The 24197-nt window shown below is 41.5% G+C and overlaps 1 protein-coding gene across 1 annotated transcript in view; it reads right to left on the bottom strand.

Moving 5' to 3' along the window:
• Positions 1–24197, bottom strand: part of GAD2 (glutamate decarboxylase 2) — an 86316-nt gene that overhangs the window by 49140 nt on the left and 12979 nt on the right. Inside the window, exons 7-8 of the mRNA XM_078450332.2 lie at positions 23121–23236; positions 11265–11344 (exon numbers count right to left, since the gene is read on the bottom strand). Coding sequence (XP_078306458.1) covers positions 11265–11344; positions 23121–23236 — 196 coding nt within the window. The remainder of the gene's footprint in view (positions 1–11264; positions 11345–23120; positions 23237–24197) is intronic.

The raw sequence follows: 24197 nt of genomic DNA, 5'->3' as shown, positions 1-24197 counted from the left end.
CTGAGTATATGCCCAAAAGAATTAAAAGCAAGGCTCAAAGAGATATTTGCATACACGTGGGCATAGCAGCATTATTCACAATAGCTAAGATGTGGAGGCATACCAAGTGGTACATACATACAATGAAATTTTATCATTCAGCCCTAGGAAGGAAGGAAATGCTGACGTTTGCTACAACATGGATCATCATTGAGGATATTATACTAAGTGAAATCAGTCAATCACAAAAGGTCAAAAACGAGTCAGGTACCTAGAGTGGTCAAATTCATGGTGATCGAAAGTAGAAAGGTGGTTGCCAAGGGGTGGGAAGAGAGGGGGGATGGGAGGTTTTGGTTTAATGGATGTAGAGTTTCAGTTTTGCAAAGTGAAAAGAGTTTTGGAGATGGATAATGGTGATGGGTGCACAACAAAATGAATGTACTCCATTATCACTGAACTGTCGATTTAAAAATGGTTAGGATGGCAAATTTTAAGTGTATTTTACCACAATTTAAAAACTGGGGAAAAGGGGACAAAGGACCATGTTCAACCAGTAAACACTAGGAGCTGTCTTCTGAGTCCAAGCCCTGATTCTTCTTCACTTCCCAGCTAAGTGATCTTGGACATGATGCCCCTCTTCCAGGGTTAGGAGTCAAAGGGAGAAAGGTGGACTTACCATACCGCTGAGGACTATTGTGTACATAGAAACTCTTCACAAACTGTGTCAGCACCAGGTACGTGTGAGGGGATATACTCTTCTGTGTCTCTAATAAATGCATTAACTAGATCAATTGTATAAGGTGCTCAGGAGTCTGCCTGGCACATAATAAACACTCAGTAAGTGTCGGCAATTATTATTTTATAATCCTTCCTGATATAGGACATAATGAAGTGCATACACCTCTAGCACCTCTGAATTCTCTGCATGTAAACCCATAGGAAATATGACACTCAGAGGGCTTACCCCAGCCCTGCTCAGTAGTGATTGATTCAAGGTCTCTGCGAAAACTATCCTATCACAGTGCACTCAATAGCTCCCCGGGGATCTGAAAGAGTTAATTAGCTTCCCTAACTGCCTTCAGACACTGGCCACAAGTCAGCTAATTTAATAAAAGAGTATAATGACCCCAGATTATTTACATTTTCAATTGTTTAAATCAACAGAATGATAAAGTGTGGTACTTAATAAGCACAAGGAAATGTTATCTAACTGTAATTTATAAAGCTGAGAGATGTGTGAAAATAAAAAAAACTAAAATTTATACAAAAACATAAGCGTTCACTTTGTGGTATACAAGTATTCATCATAATACCTAACAGAAATCTTGATACAAGGATGGCCAGTGACTCCTCTAGTCCTCTGCCAACCAGGTATCACCTGTCTTGCTCAGATTTGTTTTCTATAAGGTTTTACAACAATTTAGATAATTTAAAGGAAACCCTGAAGGGAGGAATAAGAGATGGAAAGATGGGGAGAGAGTGCTAGAGAGAATTAATTTCTTTAAAAAAATTTTTTTAAAAAGTTTATTCATTTATTTTGAGAGAGAGAGAGAGATAGAGAGAGAGAGAATCCTAAGCAGGCTCTTCACCATCAGCACAGAGCCCCATGAGGGGCTAGAACTCATGAACTGGGAGATCATGACCTGAGCTGAAACCAAGAGTCAGATGCTTAACTGACTGAGCCACCCAGGCACCACTAGAGAGAATTAATTTCTAAATGCACCTATGAGTCCATACTCATGGTAAATACACACACACACACACACACACACACACACACACACACATACACACACAGAGTGAGGAGAGGTCTTCCTTATAGTAGAATGACAGGAACTGATAAATAGAGAAGGAGTTATGGAGTTAGAACACCACTGTTTTGCAACCATCATAGTCATAATTCGGGCAAGAACCTTCAATGGATGCTACATTAGTGAGTGAATGTTTCAGGAGGAGCTGAATATTTATATTGTCGTGAAGCATCTCCTAGAAGATAACCTGCAAAGTAAGAATAGTCATTTTGCAGGGGAGAAATCTGGCAGACACTACCCTAAGTTGACATTACTAATAACATGACAAACCTCCTGAGGAGGAACAACTGAGAAAGACAAGGATCACCCCCCTGGAATTCCTGCCTAAAATGCATTGCTTGGATCTAACCATGAGGCAATATGAGACAAACCCAAATTAAGAAATATTCTTCCAAATAAATATGCTCTTCAAAAATATCAATATCATGAAAGACAAAGGAAGAATGAGGAAACATTCCAGATTAAAGGAAACTAAAGACACATGACAACTGAACATAATGTGCGATCTTGGACTGGGAATAAATAGCTCTAAAGAATATTATTGGGGCAACTGATGAAATTTGAATAAGGTATATTGATTAATAATTGTCTTGTGTCAAGGGCAGATCTCCTGATTTTGATCATTGTACTATGGTTATGTAAGTGAGTATCTTTGTTCTTAGGAAATGCACATTGAAGTATTAAGGGGCAAAGCGGCCTGATGTCTGCATGGAATTCTTAAATGGTTCAGAAAAATCTGTATCTATAATATACATATAATTTATATTTGTAATATTAAAATATTTATTACATTCAAGATATAATATTGAATTATATACGCGGAGAGAAACAGAACTCTAAAGCATGCATACTGAAACTTTAAATGGATTAAAGACCTAAATGTGAAACCTGAAACCACTCTGACATTAACCACAGCACCTTTTTCTAGGTATGTCTCCTAAGGCAAAGGAAACAAAAGTGAAAATAAACTTTTGGGACTACAACAAAATAAGAAACTTTTACACAGCAAAGGAAACCATCAACAAAACAAAAAGACAACCTACTGAATGGGAGAAGATATTTTCAAATGACACATCTACTAAGGGGTTGGTACCCAAAATATAAAAAGAACTTAGATAATTCAATACAAAAAGATCAAATAATCTAATTAAAAATGGGCAGAGGATCTGAACAGATGTTTTTTCAAAGAAGACATAGAGACGGCCAACAGATACATGAAAAGATGCTCAACACCACTCATCATCAGGGAAATGTAAGTCAAAACCACAATGAGATACAACCTTATAGCAGTTAGAATGGCTAAAATCAAAATGACAAGGAAGAACAAGGGTTGATGAGGACGTGGAGAAAAACGAACCCCAATCACTGTTGGTGGGATGCAAACTGGTGCAGCCACTGTGAAAGACAGTATGGATGTTCCTCAAAAAATTAAAAAGAGAAATACCATATGATCATATGATCAAATAATTCCACTACTAGGTGTAAGGAAAATGTGATACGCACACACACACACACACACACACACACACACACACACACACACACACAGTGTGTGTAAGCCCAGGGCTTTGCCCCTCCCCCACTCACAGGTCCCTAATCTTTCCCTTGTCTTTCCAGAGCCTGTTTCCTCTCTCTTGCTTCCTTCTAGTTGTATAATGTAAGATAACAGCAGAGCTCTTATGAGTTCTGCAGAGAAAGACCCTACACAATTTTAGCCAAAGGAATAAGGAACTCACAAGAGAAATTAACTTCTATTTTATCCCTTCTTTTTATATAATTCACATTTTTTCTCCCTAGCAGGTCCTTCATCTCACAGTGAAATATGCCTTAAGCACTCTCCTTAAAACAATGAAACCAAAAACCATCCTGAATTCAATACCTGCTCCAGCTTCTATCCTCCCTGCCTCCCTTCATGGCTCAACCTCTAGAGAGGCTGTCTGTATATGTTCACTCTTCCCTCCCCTCCACCCGCCCTTCACCCACTGCAAACTGCCTTTTGCCCTCACCCCTCTATTGATTTTTTTTCATGTTTATTTATTTTTGAGAGAGAGAGAGAGAGAGAGAGAGAGACAGAGCATGAGTGGAGGAGGGGCAGAGAGAGACACACACACAGAATCTGAAGCAGGCTCCAGGCTCTGAGCTGTCAGCACAGAGCCCGATGTGGGGCTTGAACTCACAATCTGTGAGATCATGACCTCAGCCGAAGTCAGAGGCTTAACCAACTGAGGCACCCAGGTGCCTCACCCCTCTGTTGAAACTACTCTTGCCAAACTCACCAGCTACCTCCTCATAACTAAAGCTGATGGGCAGCTGTTGACCCTCAATTTCATCTATTGGTAGCATTTGAGGCCGTTAAACCACTTCTTCTAGAAAGATTCTCATGGCCCTCATGGCCCCCATTCCTGATTCTCCTCTAACAACTCTGGCTGTTCCTTCTCAGTCTCCACTGCAAGACTCCCATAAGTCTGCTTATCCCTGAAATGTAGGTGCTACTTAGAGTTCTTTCCTAGGCCCACTCTGTGTGGCTTCCATTGTGTAATTTCAGAGCTTCAGGCTCATATTTCAGAATGCCTATCTGAATCCTCACTTGGCCATCTTATAAGCTCTGCAAACTCGACATATTCAAACTTGAACTTTTCACTTTGGCCAGGGTTCCTTATCTCAGAGAACAGCACCCCACGGACTGAGCTGACAAGCCAGAAGGCTGTCATTCATCCTTGATTCTTCTTTCAACCTGCATACCAACCAGTCAATAATTCCTATTCATTCCAGCATTCATTCCAGCTGACATCAGGTCAGCACCATTCAGCATCAACTCATATCACTGCCGCAGCTACCAACTTCCAGCCTCCAAACTACAATTCACTCTGTATTTAAAATGATCTTTCTAATGGTAAAATACGATGTCACTTTGCTGCTCAAAACCCTTCGGTGACATCTCATGTCTTCAACCTAAAGTCGAAACATGGCTCATAGAATCCTTCATGATGAGGACATTCTGACCATTTCTCCCCAGAATTTCTTTTCAGTTCCTTGGGCAAGCCAACTTCCCTCACATCCATGACTTAGAATGTGCCATGGCCTCTGCCTGGAACATTCTTTCCTCTTCACTAGCTAATTCCCATCATCCTCCCTCTGGATGTAGAATTACATGTGAATCAATAGCAACCTATACTTGCCCTCACATAGCACATACCCTTCTCAAGTGTTATCCCATGTTCCCAAGTCTGCCTTTGCACACTAGACTAAGTTTTGTAACATCTGTGACTATGTCTACCTTGTTCACGACTGTGTTTCCAGTCAAGGCCACTGTCTACATCCAAAGAAGCCTCTCATAAGGCTCCCACATCTATCATATGGGAACTCTGTATAGAAGTTTTCTCCCCTCTGCTGTCTGAACTCTTGGGAAACATCTTTTTGTTTAGTGGCCTAACCCAATTCTAAAATATCACTCACTCTTCTTTCACAAATATTTATTTTTCTCTAGATATTAACTCATACTTTTCTTCTCTATCCTTAGACACCATCAATGAAGCACTAATTTGGATCACAGAAAATATTAGACCTAATTACACTAAAGTAAAAATCCATTAATCTCAATACTGTGAAGATTCAACTTTTTGGTTATAAGGAAAAAGAACTCTTAAACTAGATCTTAGGAAATCAAGGATGCATCTAGCACATTTTCCTCTTTTGAATTTAACAATTTTTACAAAAATAGAGCACTCTTCGCATTCAAATGTAAGACATGGTGAAATGCAGTTTTCCATTGCCTTACTTTACTTATTAGAGTAATAACAAAGTTAAATATGCTTTTTGATTTTTATCTCTGAAACAACCTTTTCCAAATAAATGAAGATTTATTACGTAGTTCTCTTTATTTGAGTTTTAACTGAGAACCATGTTTCACTTTGAATGGGTTACCAAACTGAGCCCCTGTGATTACTAATTAAGAGACAGTATCTTGCAGTATTTTCTTCCATATGTGGCTTTGGGCTTGTTGTTAGAAAGGCACAGGGGCACCTGGGTGGCTCAGTCGGTTAAGTGTCTGACTCTGGCTCAGGTCATGATCTCATGCTCCATGGGTTTGAGCCCCACGTCAGGCTCTGTGCTGACAGCTCTGAGCCTGGAGCCTGCTTTGGATTCTGTGTCTCCCTCTCTCTCTGCCCCTCCCTCGATTGCTCTCTCTCTCTCTCTCTCTCTCTCTCTCAAAAATAAATAAACATGAAAAAAAACTGGAAAAAAAAAAAGAAAGAAAGGCACAGACCACTCTTCACTAGGACATTTTGCTTCATTGTGAGCTTGCTACTAAGTCAACTGTCTGCCGAGAACAAGATAAAACCTATCACCCCCTCCACTGACAGACTAACATGCAGAGTCAGAGTAACTGTAAGAAATGAATGTCTTCCAGAGCAGGTCCAGGTTCATGTTTTGCAAAACCTGGATGAACTTTGCAAAACACATTAGGAGAAACGATAATGCAGATACACACTTTGTCAGCCTCAAGTGATTTTCTGAACTGCACATCTGACTTTCACAAGGAGGGGAAAGAATAAAAACAAAATGGCTGCCAAGCATGTTTTAACTGATTCCGACTGGAAGGGTGGCTACTGTCCAGTCGGGATGACTGGAATGACTGTCCAGAGCCTGCTCCTTGGCTCCTGACCCCAAACACTTCAATTGCATTTAATCCATTAGGCCACGCTCTGTCTTAAACTCATTCCATAGAGATGATATGAATTATCAATATAGAATTAAAGACTGCATTTCACTACCAACACAGCTTTGAGCTTTTCCCCCAACATGCTCTCATACAATACTGCTAGGAGAATAAACTGGCAAAACCTTTGAAAGGCAATATGGTCTGATGTATCACTTTCCTTAAGAATATTTATATAATTTAAGTTAGCAACTGTACTAAGAAATAATCATAAATAGAGAAGCCCTGGGCACATAAGAATATTCACTGAAGGATAGAAAGGTTATTTACAACAGCAACACCAGAAACGAGGAAATGAACACGAGGGGGGTAATATTTTGTGCTTGCTTTCTACTACATATAATTTTTAGTATTTTACATTTGCGAACACATTTAATCTTCATAACAACCCTATGAAGCAGGGCCTTTCCTTTTTCCTTTTTTCAGATAAGAAAAGTGAGACAGATAAGGATCTGCCCAAGCTGGTGCTGGAGCTGAGATAGGAAGGATAGGGTGTCAAAACAGTCCAGCTCTGGAGTCTGCCCTTCAAAGTACTATCACTTCTGTGCTTTCTCACATAGTCACTCCTCACATATTATGTAGTTAAGCATGTTTGTAATAACGTGGAGAAATGCTTATCATGTCTAGCTAGGAAAAGAAATGTAACCACAAATATGTAAATTAAAAAAGGAAAAGAGGGGCACACCTGGGTGGATCAGTCGGTTAATTGTCTGACTCTAGATATCGACTCCTGACTTCGGCTCAGGTCATGATCTCACAGTTCGTGAGATCAAGCCCTGCATCAAGCTCTGCACTGACAGTGCAGAACCTGCTTGGGATTCTCTCTCTCTCCCTCTCTCTTTACTCCTCCCCTGCTTGCTCTGTCTCTCAAAATAAATAAATAAATAAATAAACATTAAAAACCTTTAAGAAAAAGAAAAAAACCCCACACCTCTATGGTTTGAATAAGATATTCAAGGTTTAGACACCAATATGGTATTAGTGATAATCTTTGGGTGGTGGAGTTACAATTTTTCCCTGTTATTTTGTATTTAAAAAATTTTTTTTGACGTTTATTTATTTTTGAGACAGAGCATGAATGGGGGAGAGTCAGAGAGAGAGGGAGACACAGAATCTGAAACAGGCTCCAGGCTCTGAGCTGCCAGCACAGAGCCCGACGCAGGGCTCAAACTCACGGACCATGAGATCATGACCTGAGCCGAAGTCAGATGCTTAACGGACTGAGCCACCCAGGCGCCCCATTATTTTGTATTTTTTAAAGTAAGCATGTATTTTCTTTCAGATGGTAAAAATGATCACTTAGTCCTCTTTAAAGCTCTCATGTGCTTCCTATTCCCACTCACCTTTCCCTCTACCTGCTGACCTTGAACGACACAGGTTTGAACTGTGCAGGTCCATTTACATGTGGGTATTTTTTCATAAATACAGTACAATACAATAAATGTATATTCCTTCTGATTTTTTTAAATGTTTATTTATTTTTGAGAGAGAAAGAGAGACAGAGAGGCTGTGAGCAGGGGAGGGGCAGAGAGAGAGGGAGGCACAGAATCTGAAGCAGGCTCCAGGCTCTGAGCTCTAAGCTGTTAGCACAGAGCCTGACATGGGGCTTGAACTCCTGAACCGTGAGATCATGACCCGAGCCAAAGTCAGAAGCTTAACCAACTGAGCCACTCAGGTGCCCCTCCTTCTGATTTTGTTAATGATATTTTCTTTTCTCTAGCTTACTTTATGGAAAGAATATAGTATATAATACATATAACACAAAATATGTGTTGACTGTTTATGTTATTGGTAAGGCTTCTGGTCAACAGCAGGCTCTCAGTAGTTTAGTTTTTGGGATGTCAAAAGTTACATGTACCGACGGCACAGGATGGGGGTGGGGGTCAGTGCCCCTTGACCCCCATGTTTTCAAGGATCAATTGTATTTCCTTCCTCCTTGCTTCACTTCATACTTCCACTGTGAATTTTTTTTTCCTCCTGGGCCTCATTTCTCCCATCTCTTATTTCTTATCTTTTTTTCTTTCTTCTCCTTCTTATTCTTCTTCCTGTGTTGCTCTCTCCTCCCTTCCCCATCCATCCCATAAGGCTCATGAGCAGAAGAAGAAAAAGTCCCCATAGCCCTAACTTCCTAATGGCCCTTTCCCTCTGTACCCTCCTGATGGGTATATGTAAGGGGAAGGGAGGTTGCAGGGTATTTTGTGATAAAAACCGATAATTTTTAACATTATGTTTTAGTTTTTCTAGTGGCTTCTAAAATTGCTGATATAAAATTCTTTGATGTGAAAATGTGAGGTCACTTGGCTAGTCACCGATTCTTGACCCCACTGGTTTCCCAGCATTCTCTGCTTTCTGCTCCTTTCTCTGCTGCTGGTGAATGATGGGCACCTTTTGGAATTTCTTCCCTGCAGCCCTGTCTGTGTTCCCTGTTTCTGCAACATTCTTGCTTTTTCTTCTTGCTCTTCCTTCTTCCAGGCCTGCACTTCTCTTTGGACCATGATTCTGCCCTCAGTCAGTAGTCCTCAGGCCACGCTTTGGCTCCCGGAAATGCCTGGTTGGCTGGTTTCATTGACTCACTCCAAGGCCCCTTGCATTGTTAAAACCTGAATCTGACAGGAGTAGAAGCGGTAATATCGATGCCTTGAGGAGTGAAGGGTTCCCTCTGTTCTCCCAGGTCATCCGCCAGACCACTGGGATTCAAGTCAAGAACACCTGCTGACCAGGCTGGCTTAGAAGACTGAGTGGGTCAGGTAATTAGAGACTGTCTAGATGATTCTTCCTCAGACTCTAGGCTCCTTTTAAGAGCTGGCTACAGATTTTAGTATGTGTGTTGCCAAAGTGAGCATAAGAGTTGGCTACCAATTGAGAAAAATGTTAGTCACCTAAAGTTTTATTCCCAGTTAGCAGGTTTTGCTAACTTTCCAGTGCCAGTTTTCTTCTTAAATCTCGGTTCTCAAGTACCTTATAGTATTGGCAGTCTCAAAAATATAAGCACTTTTTGGGACATCTGGGTGACCCAGTCAGTTAAGCAGCCAACACTTGATTTTGGCTCAGGTCATAGTCTCAAGATTCATGAGTTCAAGCCCCACATTGGGGGCTTGAGATTCTCTCCCTCTCCCTCTCTTTCTGCCTCTCCCCCACTCATGCACTCTTTCTCTCCCTCTCTCTCCCTCCCACTCAAAAAAAAAAACCCCACAAAACTTGAAAAAATCTTCAGGTTATACATATATATGTATGTGTGTGTGTATATATATATATATATATACACACACACATACATATATATCCTTCCTCAAAATGTGCTTGCCTGGCTCCATTCCTCATAATAATTTCCCACCCATCGTATTGCTAGAGCCTCATGACCAGCCTCACTGACCTAGGTTTCTCCTGTTCCTGCTTCCTGAAGGATGATTTCGATCATGCTCTTCTCGGATAAAAATGCTTTCGGGTTACCTTTATTACTGACCCAACAAACTCAAATGCTAAGTTTAGCATTCCCCTCACCACCCCCATAACAAGGAAAAAAAAAGTCACTTTTTCTGATTGTAAAAGTAACATGTATTCATTGTAAGCAATCAAATAAGGTCAGGCAAGACATAAAGGTGTGAACAAGAAAGTGGCAATCCCTTGTAATTTTCCCTCCCAGAGAGAGAGGTGTCATTAATCAGTTTGTTTTGTTGAGTTTTCAAAATCCCACATGGCCCACTGGATTCACCATGGCTGTCCGTCCCCAATGCCTCTGGTCAGGCCCCGTTCCTCAAGCCCCACAAGCTGACTCCTACTTCTGGGGCTTTGCTGGTGGTGTTCAGTCCTCTGTAATGGCCCCCATCTTCCCCTCCCCCCATCCACTTCATCCCTAGCTTTGAAAATCTTTTGAAAGCACAAGTTCTCCTTGCTGCATGGAGCCTTTCAAGCCTTACCAATGCAGAGTATGTACTCTGTGCCACACGATTCAACCAGAAAACTGTCTCCTGCTGGTGCGACCCCATCTCTCCTAGATCATATACTGTCAGGGAACCAGGATCACACCTTATGCTTTCTGAAGCCTCATGATATGGTGGGCAATCACAAATGTCTGTCTAATAAATACTTATGAAAAAATAAATGGTTGAGTAGCTTCCTTCTAATTTAGTGAAATGTCTTAATTCTTTGGAGACTACATTTAATTTTTTATAGGTTACACACCTATAGGCTAGTGAAAATTTACATGGATATAGTGGAAATGCCTTTTAAGCTCCCTACATCTATTTCCAGAATACCTATGACATTTGCGTGCCTTTTAAGGCAGGGATTTTCCTTATGAGAACCCTTTGGTTCCAGCACAGAGTGGATGAGTTGCTGGGGCATCATTTACTTCTTGCTCACTAAACTGTCCCCCCTTCTGTAATCAGTCCATCAAGTTCACACAATCGTGGCACCGAGAATGATGATACGTCCATAAATCAGTGCTCAAACTGCTGGTTGTTGCTTAAGTGCCCAGGTGATGAATGTCCTTCTGCACCTTCTTAGTGCAGAATATTTTGATTGATTTAACAAAGGTTCCAATTCAGTCAAGGGCCATGAAACGCTCCATGGTGTTGAGGAACAACATCCCAGGACTCCAAGCAAGAGCCCATGTGAAAAAGAAACAGCGAAACATAAGCAGGGATGGAGGTAGGTTTGCTGCCCCCCCAGCCAATGCCTATTTTTGGACTAAAAGATAATACATGTGGAAGTTGCAAATTGCCAACCAACAAGGGTTGCAGATTCGCACTCACCTCTCATCGCATTTAATCAGAATCACGCTGTCTGTTCCAATCCCCAGAGCTGCAGCTCCCTTCTTGAGAGAAAAATGACTCTAAAAAAAAAAAACATTTATAATTAGTTGTGTGTAAATTCAAGATCCATTCCCTCAGCTGTTTTTTTTTCTCCTTTTATTTTTAATCTCCCTCAAAAACCTCGCTTGCTGAGAGAAGATGGCATCCTTCCATCGAGGTTTGTTTTTTTAACCTGTGGTGAAAGGCATATAACATAGAATTTACCACCTTAACCATTTGTAAGTGTACAGTTCAGCGGCCTTAGGTACATTTATGTAGCTGTGCAACCATCATAAACCATCCATCTCTGGAATTCTTTTCATCTTGCAAAAGTGAAATTCTGTACCCATTACACAATAATTCCTCATTCCTCCCTCCCTCAGCCCCTGGCAACCACCCCTGTACTTTCTGTCTCTATGAATTTGACTACCTTTGGTGCCTCATGTAAGTGGAACCATATAGTATTTGTTAGTTTGTGACTGGCCTATTTCACTCAGCATAGTCGTCCTCAAGTTTCATCCATGTTGCAGCCTGTGCCAGAGTCTCCTTGTCTGTCCATTCATCCATCAGTGGATACTTGGGTTGCTTCCACCATTTGGCCATTGGGGATAATGGTGCTATGAACATGGGTGTACAAATATCCCTTTGAGCCCTGCTTTTAATTCTTTTGGGTATAAACCCAGAAATGGAATTGCTGGGTCAATGGTAATTCTATTTTTGAGGAATTGCCATACTATTTTTCATAGCAGCTGCCCCATTTTACATCCCCACCAGCAGTTCCCAATGGTTCCAATTTCTCCCCAAACTTGCCGATAGTTGTTATTTTCTGTTTTTTGGTAATAGTCATTCAAATGGGGGGGGGGGAGTGGTATCTCATTATAGGTTTCAATTTGTATTTCCTTAATGATTACTGATGTTGAATGTTTTGTGTGCTTATTGGCACACATTGTACATTGTCTTTAAAGAAATGCATATGCCAGTCTTTTGCCCATTTTTGAACAGGTTGTTTTGTGGTGGTTGTTGTTGAATTCATTTGAGTTTTTATTTCTTCTTTCTTTCTTTCTTTCTTTCTTTCTTTCTTTCTCTTTCTTCTTCTTTTTTTTTTAGAGAGAGAGAGAACATGGGCAAGCAGGGGAGGGGCAGAGGGAAAGAAGGAGAAACAGAATCCCAAGCAGGCTCCATACCTAGCACAGAGCCCAACATAGGGCTCGATATCATGACTATGAGATCATGACCTGAGCCAAAATCAAGTCAGACACTCAACCAACTGAGCCACCCAGGGGCCCCTCACTTGAGTTTCTGAGTGAAGATAATAAGACCCTGGAAATTATAAATGGACCTGCTACCCCAACAGACAATAATCCAAACTAATTCTACATATAAGGCATAAAAACAAGTCAACTGACTCCAGGAGCTATGTACAATATGGCTTCCAGGCTTATATTTTCCTACCAAGAGATTACACTCAGTGTCTCTCAAGTTCAGTGAAATTGTGGGCACTCAAGAGAAGAAGTTGGCCTTAAATCCAGCACTCTTTACCCCAGACTTGGCGCAAGAACTAGTTGCTGTGTAGGCGACCTCTCATCCTGAGGCAGGAGCAGGGAAAAGGCATCAGTCACTGGCTTGAGGAGGATAGTGTGCAGAAAAGGCCACACTGACAAGCCACTGCCAGATCTTTGTTTGTGCTTTTGGTTATTGATCGAGGGTAGGCTTCTGAATCTCAATGGCTGTAATCACAGGGCAATTTGGAAAACTGAGAGAGGCTAACCTAAGCCCAGCTGTATGGCATCTGCCCAGCAGCCTCTTACTATTAACTACACATCATTAAGCTGTCCGAAAGGAGAGCTGCTTCCTCAATTTACATCTCCAAAGGGTTGCTGACTGGAATTTTAAGTTAGAGTTTGGAGTGTACTCTCTCTGAATGCCCACTTTTGACTCATCTGAATTCTTATATATGCAGCATAGGAACTATTAACATATATATTTTTAGGGGGTGTGTCTAATAAGCAAGAAGAAATCACATTGATAACAGCAGCAAATAATGTAAACCAATAAATGAGGCCCTGGACAGAGGAGTTTAAAAGGCCCAGTGTACCCAAGGAGTAATGACAAAGGGCCATTAGCCTCATTTTACAATCAGAAAGACGAAGTAGACAGTCGTTACCAAGATACCTGGGAACTAGGAGAGAAAGCTTAACTGGGTTTGTAAAGATGCATGACTCCCCCAACAACACAAAAAAGTGTTCTCTCTTGCATCGTTAGCAGATCCCCGGGTGACCCCCAGAAGAAAGAGCTCAGGGGGAAATGACACAGAACAGAGGGACCAGCTGCCGACTGAGCAAGCACAAACCACTCAAATGAAGTCCCTCAGTGAAGGAGCTCCTAAGCACTGTTAAAACCAAACACAAATGGTGGCCAGACTTGAAAATTTCCTGAGCAGACAAAATCAGTTTAGTCCTACAAGCAGAGCTTAATTTAGCTTATTTTGCATGACAAGTGAGGCTAATAACTCGGGTCACATCTTGCTTCTGCCTCTGAAAATCATAACAGAAACTTAAATTGTTCCCCCAAATTGATATGAGGTAACCACTAGGCAATGCTCTGTCATTTCAGAGAATTCTAATGCTGTTCCCAGTCACTGTGAAGAGTCAACAGTCACTGCTGCCACACTGTATAAACTGCTTGTAACAATATACTCGGAGTCTCATACCCTGTTTTGGTTTGAGCGCTCTGGGTTTGCAAAGTCTCTTTTTGGCGTGTGCACAATAAACTTTCACTAATCACTACTACCTCAGTGAGTCCTTGGTTTTACTTTTGTTTTTGTTTTTGTTTTTTTTTTCCTAAACCTTTGATAGTACTAAACTGCCAAATGGCAAATTGGGGCTAAGTAAGAGATCTGGTGCACCTGGTCAATGAGAGGAAGTAGTCTTGTCTGTTTTTTAATGAGAAAGAATAGGGATTCTCAAATGAGGGGCAGTTACCTAGGATAATTGATCACTCTAGCAAATGCCACACACGTAAAGAAAAAACACATGCCCAAATAGAAGGCTTCAAGATAGGGAACGAAAAGGGATATGAGGCATGAAAAAGAAGATTAGGTACCGAACACTGAGCCTGTTTACATTTTCAGGAAAGAGAGCAGGGAAATCACTAGATGTTATCCACAAATAGCAAGGGACCATGGAGAGCAAGGAGCCAGAGGAAAAAAAAAGACACTACCTAATGAGGAAGAAACCGTGAAAACAGCTTAAATGGCACATCTCTGTGCTGGTGAGAACACATCGGGAGTCATTTTTAATCCTTGGCACCATGTTTAATGGACCTACTTGTTGATGAACCACAGCAGAGCAGCATGCTGGGAGCTGAGGAGCCCAGAAACCAGGTGTTTGAAGAGAGCTCAGAGGATGCTTGTTCATGGGCAGAGGGCAACCAGGACATGTGGCATGGGTGGCCCTCATATCTGAAGGGCTGTGTCAAGGTAAGAGGAAAGGGACAGATGGTTCTGGGTGGCTTCAGAAGGTAAAGCTGTGAACAAAAATCGAAAGCTACAAGGATTCGGATGTGTCCCCAAATCATCAAGACTCTTGTGATGATCAGTCATTCATCAACAGAATGGCTGGGGAATGAGTTAATGAATATCCCCCGTATCTCCTCCACCCTGATCTTGGAAAAATAATAGACTTGCTAGAATCTAGGGCTTATTTAGAACTATATCATATTTCTATTTGGGTAATAGATATTAAAACCCATCTGATTTTTATTTTTTTACAAAATGAAAATCCAAGATTGATGGGAGATTAACTTCTCTATCCTTTTTAAAAAAAATCACAAGTGATCTAGATACAGGCTACATGATTCAGCTGACATTTAAAATATGTGCAAATAGGGGGGCCTGGGTGGCTCAGTCAGTTAAGCATCCAACTCTTGATTTCAGCTCAGGTCATGATCTTGGTGTTCATGAGATTGAGCCCACATAGGGCTCTGCACTGGGTGTGGAGCCTGCTTAAAATTCTCTGTCCCTCTGCCCCACTCCTGCTCATGTGCACTCATGCACACTCTCTCTCTCTCAAAACAAAATAAAATAAAATAAATAAAATATGTGCAAGTAACCATGGGGTTGTATAGTTATAAAATAATTGTAATTAAAAAAATAAGCTGGCTTTCTGGGCTTGGGTAGGATAAGATTATCCAGAGTAAGAATGCGTGGGGGTGAGAGCCCACAGGCTGGGGCAGGGGCATGAGCTCCATCATTCCATCTAGCCCTATGACTAGAGGGTACACATCAGCTCCTTCCTTCAGTAATGGGGACAATAAATCTTTTCTGTCTTTAGGGATGGTGGGAGAATAAGGTGAATAGGGAAAAGCTCTGAGACAAACCACTTCAGTCTCTTGACATGCTGGTTTCTCTCCCTCTATTACAATTTAGATAAGCAGCTTGGAAACCTGATTATAACTATGTCAAGCCATTGTTGGTCACATCCAAATTTTTAACGGAGACTCAGATTCAACTACTTAGTGGACCACGGGGCCTCAGGGAAAGCTTCTGCTAAGCTCACGGACACAAAGATTTTTAAAACGGCCCTCAGTCCCCTGCTACCTCCCCTATTTCATCACCTGCCTTGCCTCCTCTTGCTCTTTCTACTGCTAGCACTGGTCTTCTTAGTCTTCTGTGCGCTCATGAAGCTTGTTCTTGCCTCTCAGCCTTTGTACTTGCCATTCCATTTCTTGGGCAATCCTTCCCTCAGACATTTATATGGCTCCCTTCCTCATTCGATGTAGGTCTCTGCTATATATCACCTCCACAAAGACCTTTTATGAGCATCTTGTAAAACAGCCCACTACTGCCCCCATTCTCTTGTCAGCATGTGGCATTAAAGCAAATATTTATTAGTTTACTATCTGTCCCCTACTAGAACACAGGTTACATGAGGGCAAGGACTTAGCTATAGTATATAGTTAACACGGATTTATCAAATTTGACCATATGCTTAGAGAACAAGTCCAGAAAAATGTCTACTATTTATTGACACAAATCTCTGGCCACAAATCCCAATATTGAGGTGTGGCTTTGGTGATTGGGGCCAGATGATGGTGGCCTAAATAGACCCCAACACCTCTAATCTAAAGCTCATTCTAAAAGCAAGTCCAGAGATCTTCCTGACATCCATCCCAAAGGGCCCAAGATGGGGTCCTTCCCAAGCAGGAAGCTGCTGTAGGCCCTGATAGCCAGATCAGCCATTTTGGGAAGAAGCAACTCAAAACTTCAAACAAGGAAAGAAAAAGGACACACTAGGTTGGAAATGTCAGTTCTTGACTCTTCTGACATTCTGTCAAAAGCTCTATCTTCTATCTCTAAGGTCTATTCATTGTCCTTGGACTTGAACCCCTTTGTGAGTGGAGTGAATGAAGCATGTTTGGAGGAACACCAAACAGAGGTAGATGGGGGGCCTTACATAGCAGGACCCCCAACAAATATGTCGTGAAGCCCAACCTACAAAAGAGGTGAAATCTGCTTCGTTGACCCCTCTGCATGTTTTGGACACCGCTCCCCGCTCAGCAATTATAGGAGCAACAGTCTTTCCCTTGTCCTCCTTTTTCTCCACACTCCTCCCATACACCTACTGGTTTGCCCCTATACATCCTGAGATTTGATGAAAATGATAGCCTTTTCTGCCTTAGACTGGGTCCTTGTCCTTGCTTCTACTCATCAAGTGGCCTTAAAAGAGCATCCTACTTTCTAAATCATCTGATTTACAAAGAAGCTTGTACTCTGTGAGACCACCTCATTGATTTCTAATTATAATGATTTGGAGGATAGGGGATCACCCAACCACATTCTCAGAGACTCCATGTGATTCTGATGTGATATGGATCTGCATACAAGGCACCTCCGGGAAGCTGGTACCTTATCACTTATAGTTCTACAGTGTAAAGTCACCCATTGTGAGCTTGTGCTCTAAGTAAGTGCTAAAAGAAAAGAATAATATGTATCGAGATTCAGTTGACATGAAAAGAGATCCAAGGATGACAGCTGGTGACAAATGTGAACATCAGCACTGAGCATGTATTCCCTTACAGTGATCACTCAGTGTGGTCTCTGGGGCACTGAGAAGTGTGACTATCCCCTCCGGACCCCTGTCCTTTCCTTCCCCCACAGTACAATATATGCTCCCTGAGAGCAGGCACTGGGTCTGTTCTGTTCACTGTTGCCTCCCCAGTACCTGAGGCATTGCCTGGCACATATTGCACTGAGTGAATGAAGGAAGGTATAAAGAAAACATCCCACTGCCCCATGGTGCCCTGTGCCTTGCTGACCCCTTCTTTTGTCTCCTATTGCAACGGAAATACCTCAGGAGAGGCACTTAGGTTTTACGAATCATTTACAGGGCTCTCAGGCTCTTTCTTGAGAGTAGGTTTTCATGGGATTGAGTAGAGGGAGAAAATGACACAGGGGTGATGATGGCCCTGAAATGAATAGGAAGTAGGAATGCAGAGGCTAAAGGTAAACTGGTTTTAGCTCACAGTTTCACTTCCTGAAGTTCTGTCAGGTGAAGCTTCTAATGGGAGCATTACATGGGAGCTGTCTGTTTCCAAGCTGCCTGGGTCACCTTTAGTTTTTTTTTTAAACATAAAGGACATCTATTTTTTGAATTGAGGCCTCTCCTATAGTGTTTTTATGTGAAAACCATTTTTCTAAACAATTATGAGAATCATCTCCCTCCCAAAGTGGGCTGAGGCCATGAGGGGGCTCTGCAGAACACTGGTGACTAGTTGTAAAGAGTGGAGTGAGTTGTGCCCATTGCGTAAAAGATCCCAGTACCTGTAATCTGATTTGAAGAACAGTTTTCCTAAATGCAATTATGGTGTTCCACTGAAATTCTTTCTGGAAGAGCTTGTTGCACACAAGGAAATAAGAGAAATTTGGAATGAAGCTCACAGTTTGGGCTTTCAAAGGATTCAGAGCTAGAGATATAAATTATTGAGCTAGAGTCTTAACTTCCCTCTAAACCTGCTTTCAAGAAAGGACCTAAAACCCATCAGATTAATTTTTGCCAAGCTTTTCTATCACTGAAGATTTGGTGACAACAATGAGATTTCAGCAAAGGATGAGTATTGAACCAGCCAATCTTTAAGATCCTTTCCAATTCTGAGATTTTGTGATTCCATATTGTGGAGGAAAATAATCTTAGAACGCTTTGCTTATGTGCTATCTCTTATTTCAATTTAGTGGATATATTTACTTCTTCTAATGTTCTTCATAGCAATATTATTTGTTTAATTCAGCCCTGTTCAAAATTTCAAGAAAACAGTTGGATTTGGACAAACAAAAATTTAATAGCTTGCCCTCCTTATCAGCATGGGAAAATTCTAGTCTGGGTTGGCATCCAGAAAAGAGACGGGTAGCTCGGTGGGTTACAAAAGAGCGAGACAGTGTGGATCATTTAGAAAACAAAAGATGACCCTTCCCTTCCTCAATGTGTGATGTTTCTGGTTGGATGCTGGAAGACTTTCTTAATGTCATTTCTATCCCTATAGCTCTACACAGGTCCAAATTTTAAACTCAGTGCTCAGACTAGAAGAAAAGTCAGTAATTGGCTCAATAGATTAGAAAATTATATTAGCACTAGAAGAACTAACATGGGGAAAACAGAATTTCAGAAAGGATGCTACCACGTGAATTTAGAGCAGCCAGCTAGAGTGGTGTAGAGATCACCCAACCCAGTATTTGAAAGACTGGTACTGGGATTATCAGGAAACTGATACTCTAGATCTGACTCTGTCATTGACTGGCTGTGAAACCCTGGGCAAAGCATCTATCACCTCTGGGACTTGGTTTCCTCATCTACAAATAGTTTTTTTTTTTTTTAAGTTACCTAACATTTATATAGAGTTTCCTACATTACAGGAGCTGAGGTGACTGCTTTTTTTTTAAATGTTTATTTTATTTTTGAGACAGAGAGAGAGAGAATGAGTAGGGGAGGGGCAGAGAGAAAGGGAGAGAGAGGATCTGGAGTGAGCTCTAGGTTGATGGTGGAGAGCCCAGTGTGGAGCTTGAACTCACGAACTATGAGATTATGACCTGAGCTAAAGTTGGATGTTTAACTGACTGAGCCACCCAGGCACCCCATGGTGACTGCTTTATAAGGCTCTCATTTAAGTCTCCAAAAGTCTTGGGCCTTGGAAACTCTCAAATAACATGAAGAAAGATAATACTTAAAGCAGCTTCTGCCATAGCCATTGTCCTACCCCCCACCCCCGCCCCTAGGGATCCACAAAGCAGCTCTTCTACTCATCCTTTCTCCCTGCAGGTAAGGGACTCAGGAAAGAACTTCCATGCAAAGATGGAAATTGTTTGGCCTGGAAAAAAAAAAGGCATTTGAGACATGACTTGGTAATCTTCTGTCTTCAGCCTGTGGGGATCTATTTCTGGGGCTGGTGGAGACAAGGTGATTGTAAAACCTGAAAAGATGAAGGGAATATACGGCCTGGCCCGAAGCTGGAAGGAACTACACTAAGTGATGAATGGGATGGAATGGCCCTGAGGTTTAAAGCCCAAAGGAAGTAGATAAAGGGGTCACATTACCTCTCAACCTGGAGCTTCAAGGGTAGGGCTCACTTTTAAGGGCTTATCTGAACAGAATGGTTTGGATCAAGAGTTCAATAAGACATAGGAGTGCCTTAAGTGAACTCTGAAAGTCCCCTCCAGCCCAGGTCTATGAGATAATAAGGAAGGTTGCAGGGTATTTTTTGTTTTGGTAGGGGCAGTAACAATTTAGCATCACGTTCACATTAAGAAAAAGCACTTGGTGGAAATTTTATTTGGGAAAGTATAAAATATTAAATTAATTGATCAGATATGGCATACAAAATGTTGTTGCTGAATATTTTAATCTGGTTTCTACATTGGTAGTTGGGACAGGGAGCTCACTGACCTGGGGGTTGGGAAACCCATTTAATCCTGACTCTACTTGCAGCCTCTTCATTTAAAAAATGCTGATAACAATCTTTGCTCTACCTGTCCTATGATATTGTTGTGTGAGTCAAATGAGTTAATGTATATTGCAAGTGTATTGGAAATTGTCAAATAGTTATCATATATAAGGTATCATACGTTAGATAAAGAGCTCATCTGGGGCACCTGGGTGTCTCGGTTGGCTAAGTGTCTGACTTCAGCTCAGGTCATGATCTCACAGTTCATGGGTTTGAGCCCCGCATTGGGCTCTGTGCTGACAGTTCAGAGCCTAAAGCCTGCTTTGGATTCTATGTCTCCCTCTCTCGCTCTGTCCCTCCTCTGTTTGTGCTCTGTCTCTCAAAAAACAAATAAATGCTAAAAAGTTTTTTTTAAAAAGAAAGAAAAAGAGTTCATCTTGTCAAAAAATAAGCCTAGAGTTAGAACCAATTGGTATTTTAGGAAAGGTTCATAATTCAAATGTTCTTTCATAATTATATGCATGGATAGAGGTAAAGAAGGAGGAGGAAAAATTGAATGGTAATTGTACAGCTGAATCACCTTTCTTTTGCTTAGAAGTGAAGAAGTAGACTCTAAGTTTGCAATATCAAAAGAAGAAGGCATAGCAAAATTATTCTTACACCACATGACCCGGGTTTTCTGGGCAAAGTTAAGTCAATTTCCATGAAACTTGAGCCAAGAAATTCATGCAGACACCAGACAGCATAGTACAGCTTGCTGGTCGACCAACCTCATTTCGTGGTGTGCAAACAGCATGGAAGCCAAAATAAAAAGATGCCCAATATAAGATCATTTGAATTTTTTGAGGCTGAGACCAGAGTAACATTTAACTATTTTGGGACACAATACTATAGGGAAATAGTAATTGGAAAAAATTATATCATGATTTTCTATCTGTGGACAAGTTGAGAAATGAAAATTATCTCATGGTGGGGTACTAGGCTTAACAGGTTGAATATGCCCTCCCTGAATAGATGTCCACATCTTAATCCCTAAAATTTAAGAATATGTTACCTTACATGGCAAAAGGAACTTTGTAGATGTGACTTAACTAAGAGTCTTGAGATAGGAAATTGTCCTGGGTTATTTGGGTGGGCCCAATGTCATCACAAGGGTCTTTATAAGGGAAAGAAGAGAGAGTCAGAGTGAGGGAAGGTGATGTGGTGACAAAAGCACAGGTCAGAGAGAGAGAGTGTGAGAGAGAAGAAGAGAGAGATTTGAAGATGTTTTACTGGTTTTGAAGTTGGAAGAAGTGTCCATGAACCAAGGAAGGCAGCTGGCCTCTAGAAACTGGAAAAGGCAAGGAAACGGATTTTTCCCTTATGGTCTCCAGAAGGAACACAGTGTTACCTGACCCATAGATTTCTGACCTTCAGGACTATAAGATAATAAATTTATGTTGGCTTAATCCATTAAGTTTGTGGTAATTTGTTTTAGCAGCAATAGGAAGTAAAACACCAGGTAATTTGAGGCTGTGGACTTCTCTGCTAAATTTGACCCCTGTAAATTGAGGAAGGGCAAAACAAAATACTAAAACATGATTAAAAACAAGATGCTAAAGATCATTTGTTAACATAAATCACTAGTTTCCTTTGATTCCATGGCCACTGCTATAATTGTGAATTGTATTCACTGGCTTCCAGTCGTACTTGCCCTTTGTTTCCTTATTATGAACACACACACACACACACACACACACACACACACACACACACACACACCACTTAAAGAAGAAAAAGAAAAGTTCCATAGGAGATGTGCCTTGACTCCTACTATGACTCCCTGCATCTCCCCACTGATGTCTCTTTACAGGAGCTCCTAGTTTCCCTATAGACCCTTCTTCCATCCCCATCTCTTTATTTCCCCCACCATGAGAGGGCTTCTTGATCTTCCTTGAGGCAATTGTTTCCCAAACTTTAGGCTACTTTGAGGAAGAGGTTGTGAAAGGAAAATCTCAGGAATTACATGGCTGGTAATGCTTACTAATGCCTGTTGAGAACAGCCTCTGGTTTGCTGCAGGCCCATTGGTGGGAGAATCTGGAACCAAGATTTTGCTCAAACAGCTGCTTTGAGCTTGTGTGTGGCCCCATCTCTGCACAGGAGAGTAAGCTGGAGGCCTAACAGACTGACGCTGTTTAGCTTATGTAAATAGGGTGGGCCACTTTTTTCAATGTGCCTGCGACAGTAGGGAGAATGGCATTAACTCTTCTAAAGCCATGGAAAGAATATGGAGTACCACACTGTGGCATTCAGCTGAAAGACCCAGCTCTCAGCACCCCACCTGGACAACTACATAGCAGAGCACAGGAGCCTGTGATTGGCTGGGACAGAACTGACCCAGAGATGAGATATGATAGATATGACCATTAGGCCATTTCTCTACAGTGATAAAAATCTCTGATTCAGCCTCCCAAAGACTAGCATTAAATGGTTCAAGACACCATTAGGGTAGACTATCTGATCAGAATTTTCATACAGAAAGATTGTATCAATAGGACATACTGGAGTTTTGAGTTATGCAGGCACAGCATCAATTGTCCAAATGAGCTCATAGTCACTCTGGCCTCTCCTCTCCCTCTTCCCCCAACATACAGCATTACTACAGAAAAATGAAGGGTAGGAACTAGAAGTAAAAACATTCTGCTTTCTCTATGAAGGTTTTCCTAAATTTCAAAGAGAAAGGGCTTCCCCCATCATACCATTCAGCTGCTCCCTCCCCAAATTCTCTCCCAAGAAGTATCTTCTAGGAAGAGAACCTCTGGGGATAAAGCGTTTCCAAATAGGACTCCTTCCACTTGGGCTTTACAGATGAAAACCTTAAACCTGGAAAGAACAGAAACACGTACATGCTCGGATGTGAAGGCAATGAGCCTGGGAACAGCAGCCATTCCTTTCTCCTTGACTTCTGGGAACATCTTAAAGCGTGCAATCAGCATGGCATACATGTTAGATATAGCGCCACCTAAAGTAACAGCAACACACAGTTACCTTTTCTAGTTATTATCAACATCATTTCACATGCAAGAAACATTCCTCATTTCCACTGACCCAGAATCTTCCTGGGACACAGGAGAAGGCCATCGTATTGGTTTTCCTTTGAACTGAATCCTCAAACTCAGACTGAATCCTCAGGCTAAGAGGGTCCAGAGAAAGGAGCACTGGGCCCAACCACAGGTTGGATGCCACCCCTCCACACCCCAAATCTGTCAGCTAAAGAGAACGGCGATTGATTCTGCTCTTGCTGGGAGTCCTTTGAAGCGGTTCTTAAGAACTGAGAAATTGTTGCCTTCCTTCCCACCTTGTGAGTGTGGTCATTCTTCATTAGTTCTGTGAAAATCCTACTTCTATCCTGATGGAGAACACATTTCTTTTCATTTTGACTCATTCAATGCCTTGCACTTGCACCAAGACAAAATCAGTTGCAGTTCACAGTGTGGACTGTTAATCAATAATCCTTACAGAATGAGGATAAACATCCAAGCCCATCTCATCATACTCTTCTGTTAATTTCCCCACAACAGTTCTTCCCTCCCAAAGACATCACAGAAATATAATTGTAACAGCTAACAAAATCTCATTTCAAAATGATGCAAAAACACAAAACGAAGGGAATTTTAAGTCTATATTGCATTGCTTTTCTTGTGTCATTCTAAGATTGTCAAGGATTTCATACCATAATGTTTACATCATGTAAGTAAGGTCTCCTTTGACAAGCAAAGGAGCTTTTCCCCAAGATTGTTGGAAAGTTTAGGATTTCTGCTATACCAAGAGACAGAGTGTTGTGCATGAAAATGGATACGCTGGCATGGAAGCTGTAACACCACGTGGCAGAGTGAAGGCACTATCTCCTCCTTTCCCCATAGGAGACACACCGGGCTCAGCCATGATGTGGGTGCCCTGAGTTCCCTTCCCTTTGGGTGGCT

Source organism: Panthera onca, chromosome B4 (assembly GCF_046562875.1).
Source record: "Panthera onca isolate mPanOnc1 chromosome B4, mPanOnc1 haplotype 2, whole genome shotgun sequence".
In the NCBI taxonomy this organism is placed as follows: Eukaryota; Metazoa; Chordata; class Mammalia; order Carnivora; family Felidae; genus Panthera; species Panthera onca.
This window is presented reverse-complemented; position numbering and strand designations above follow the sequence as displayed.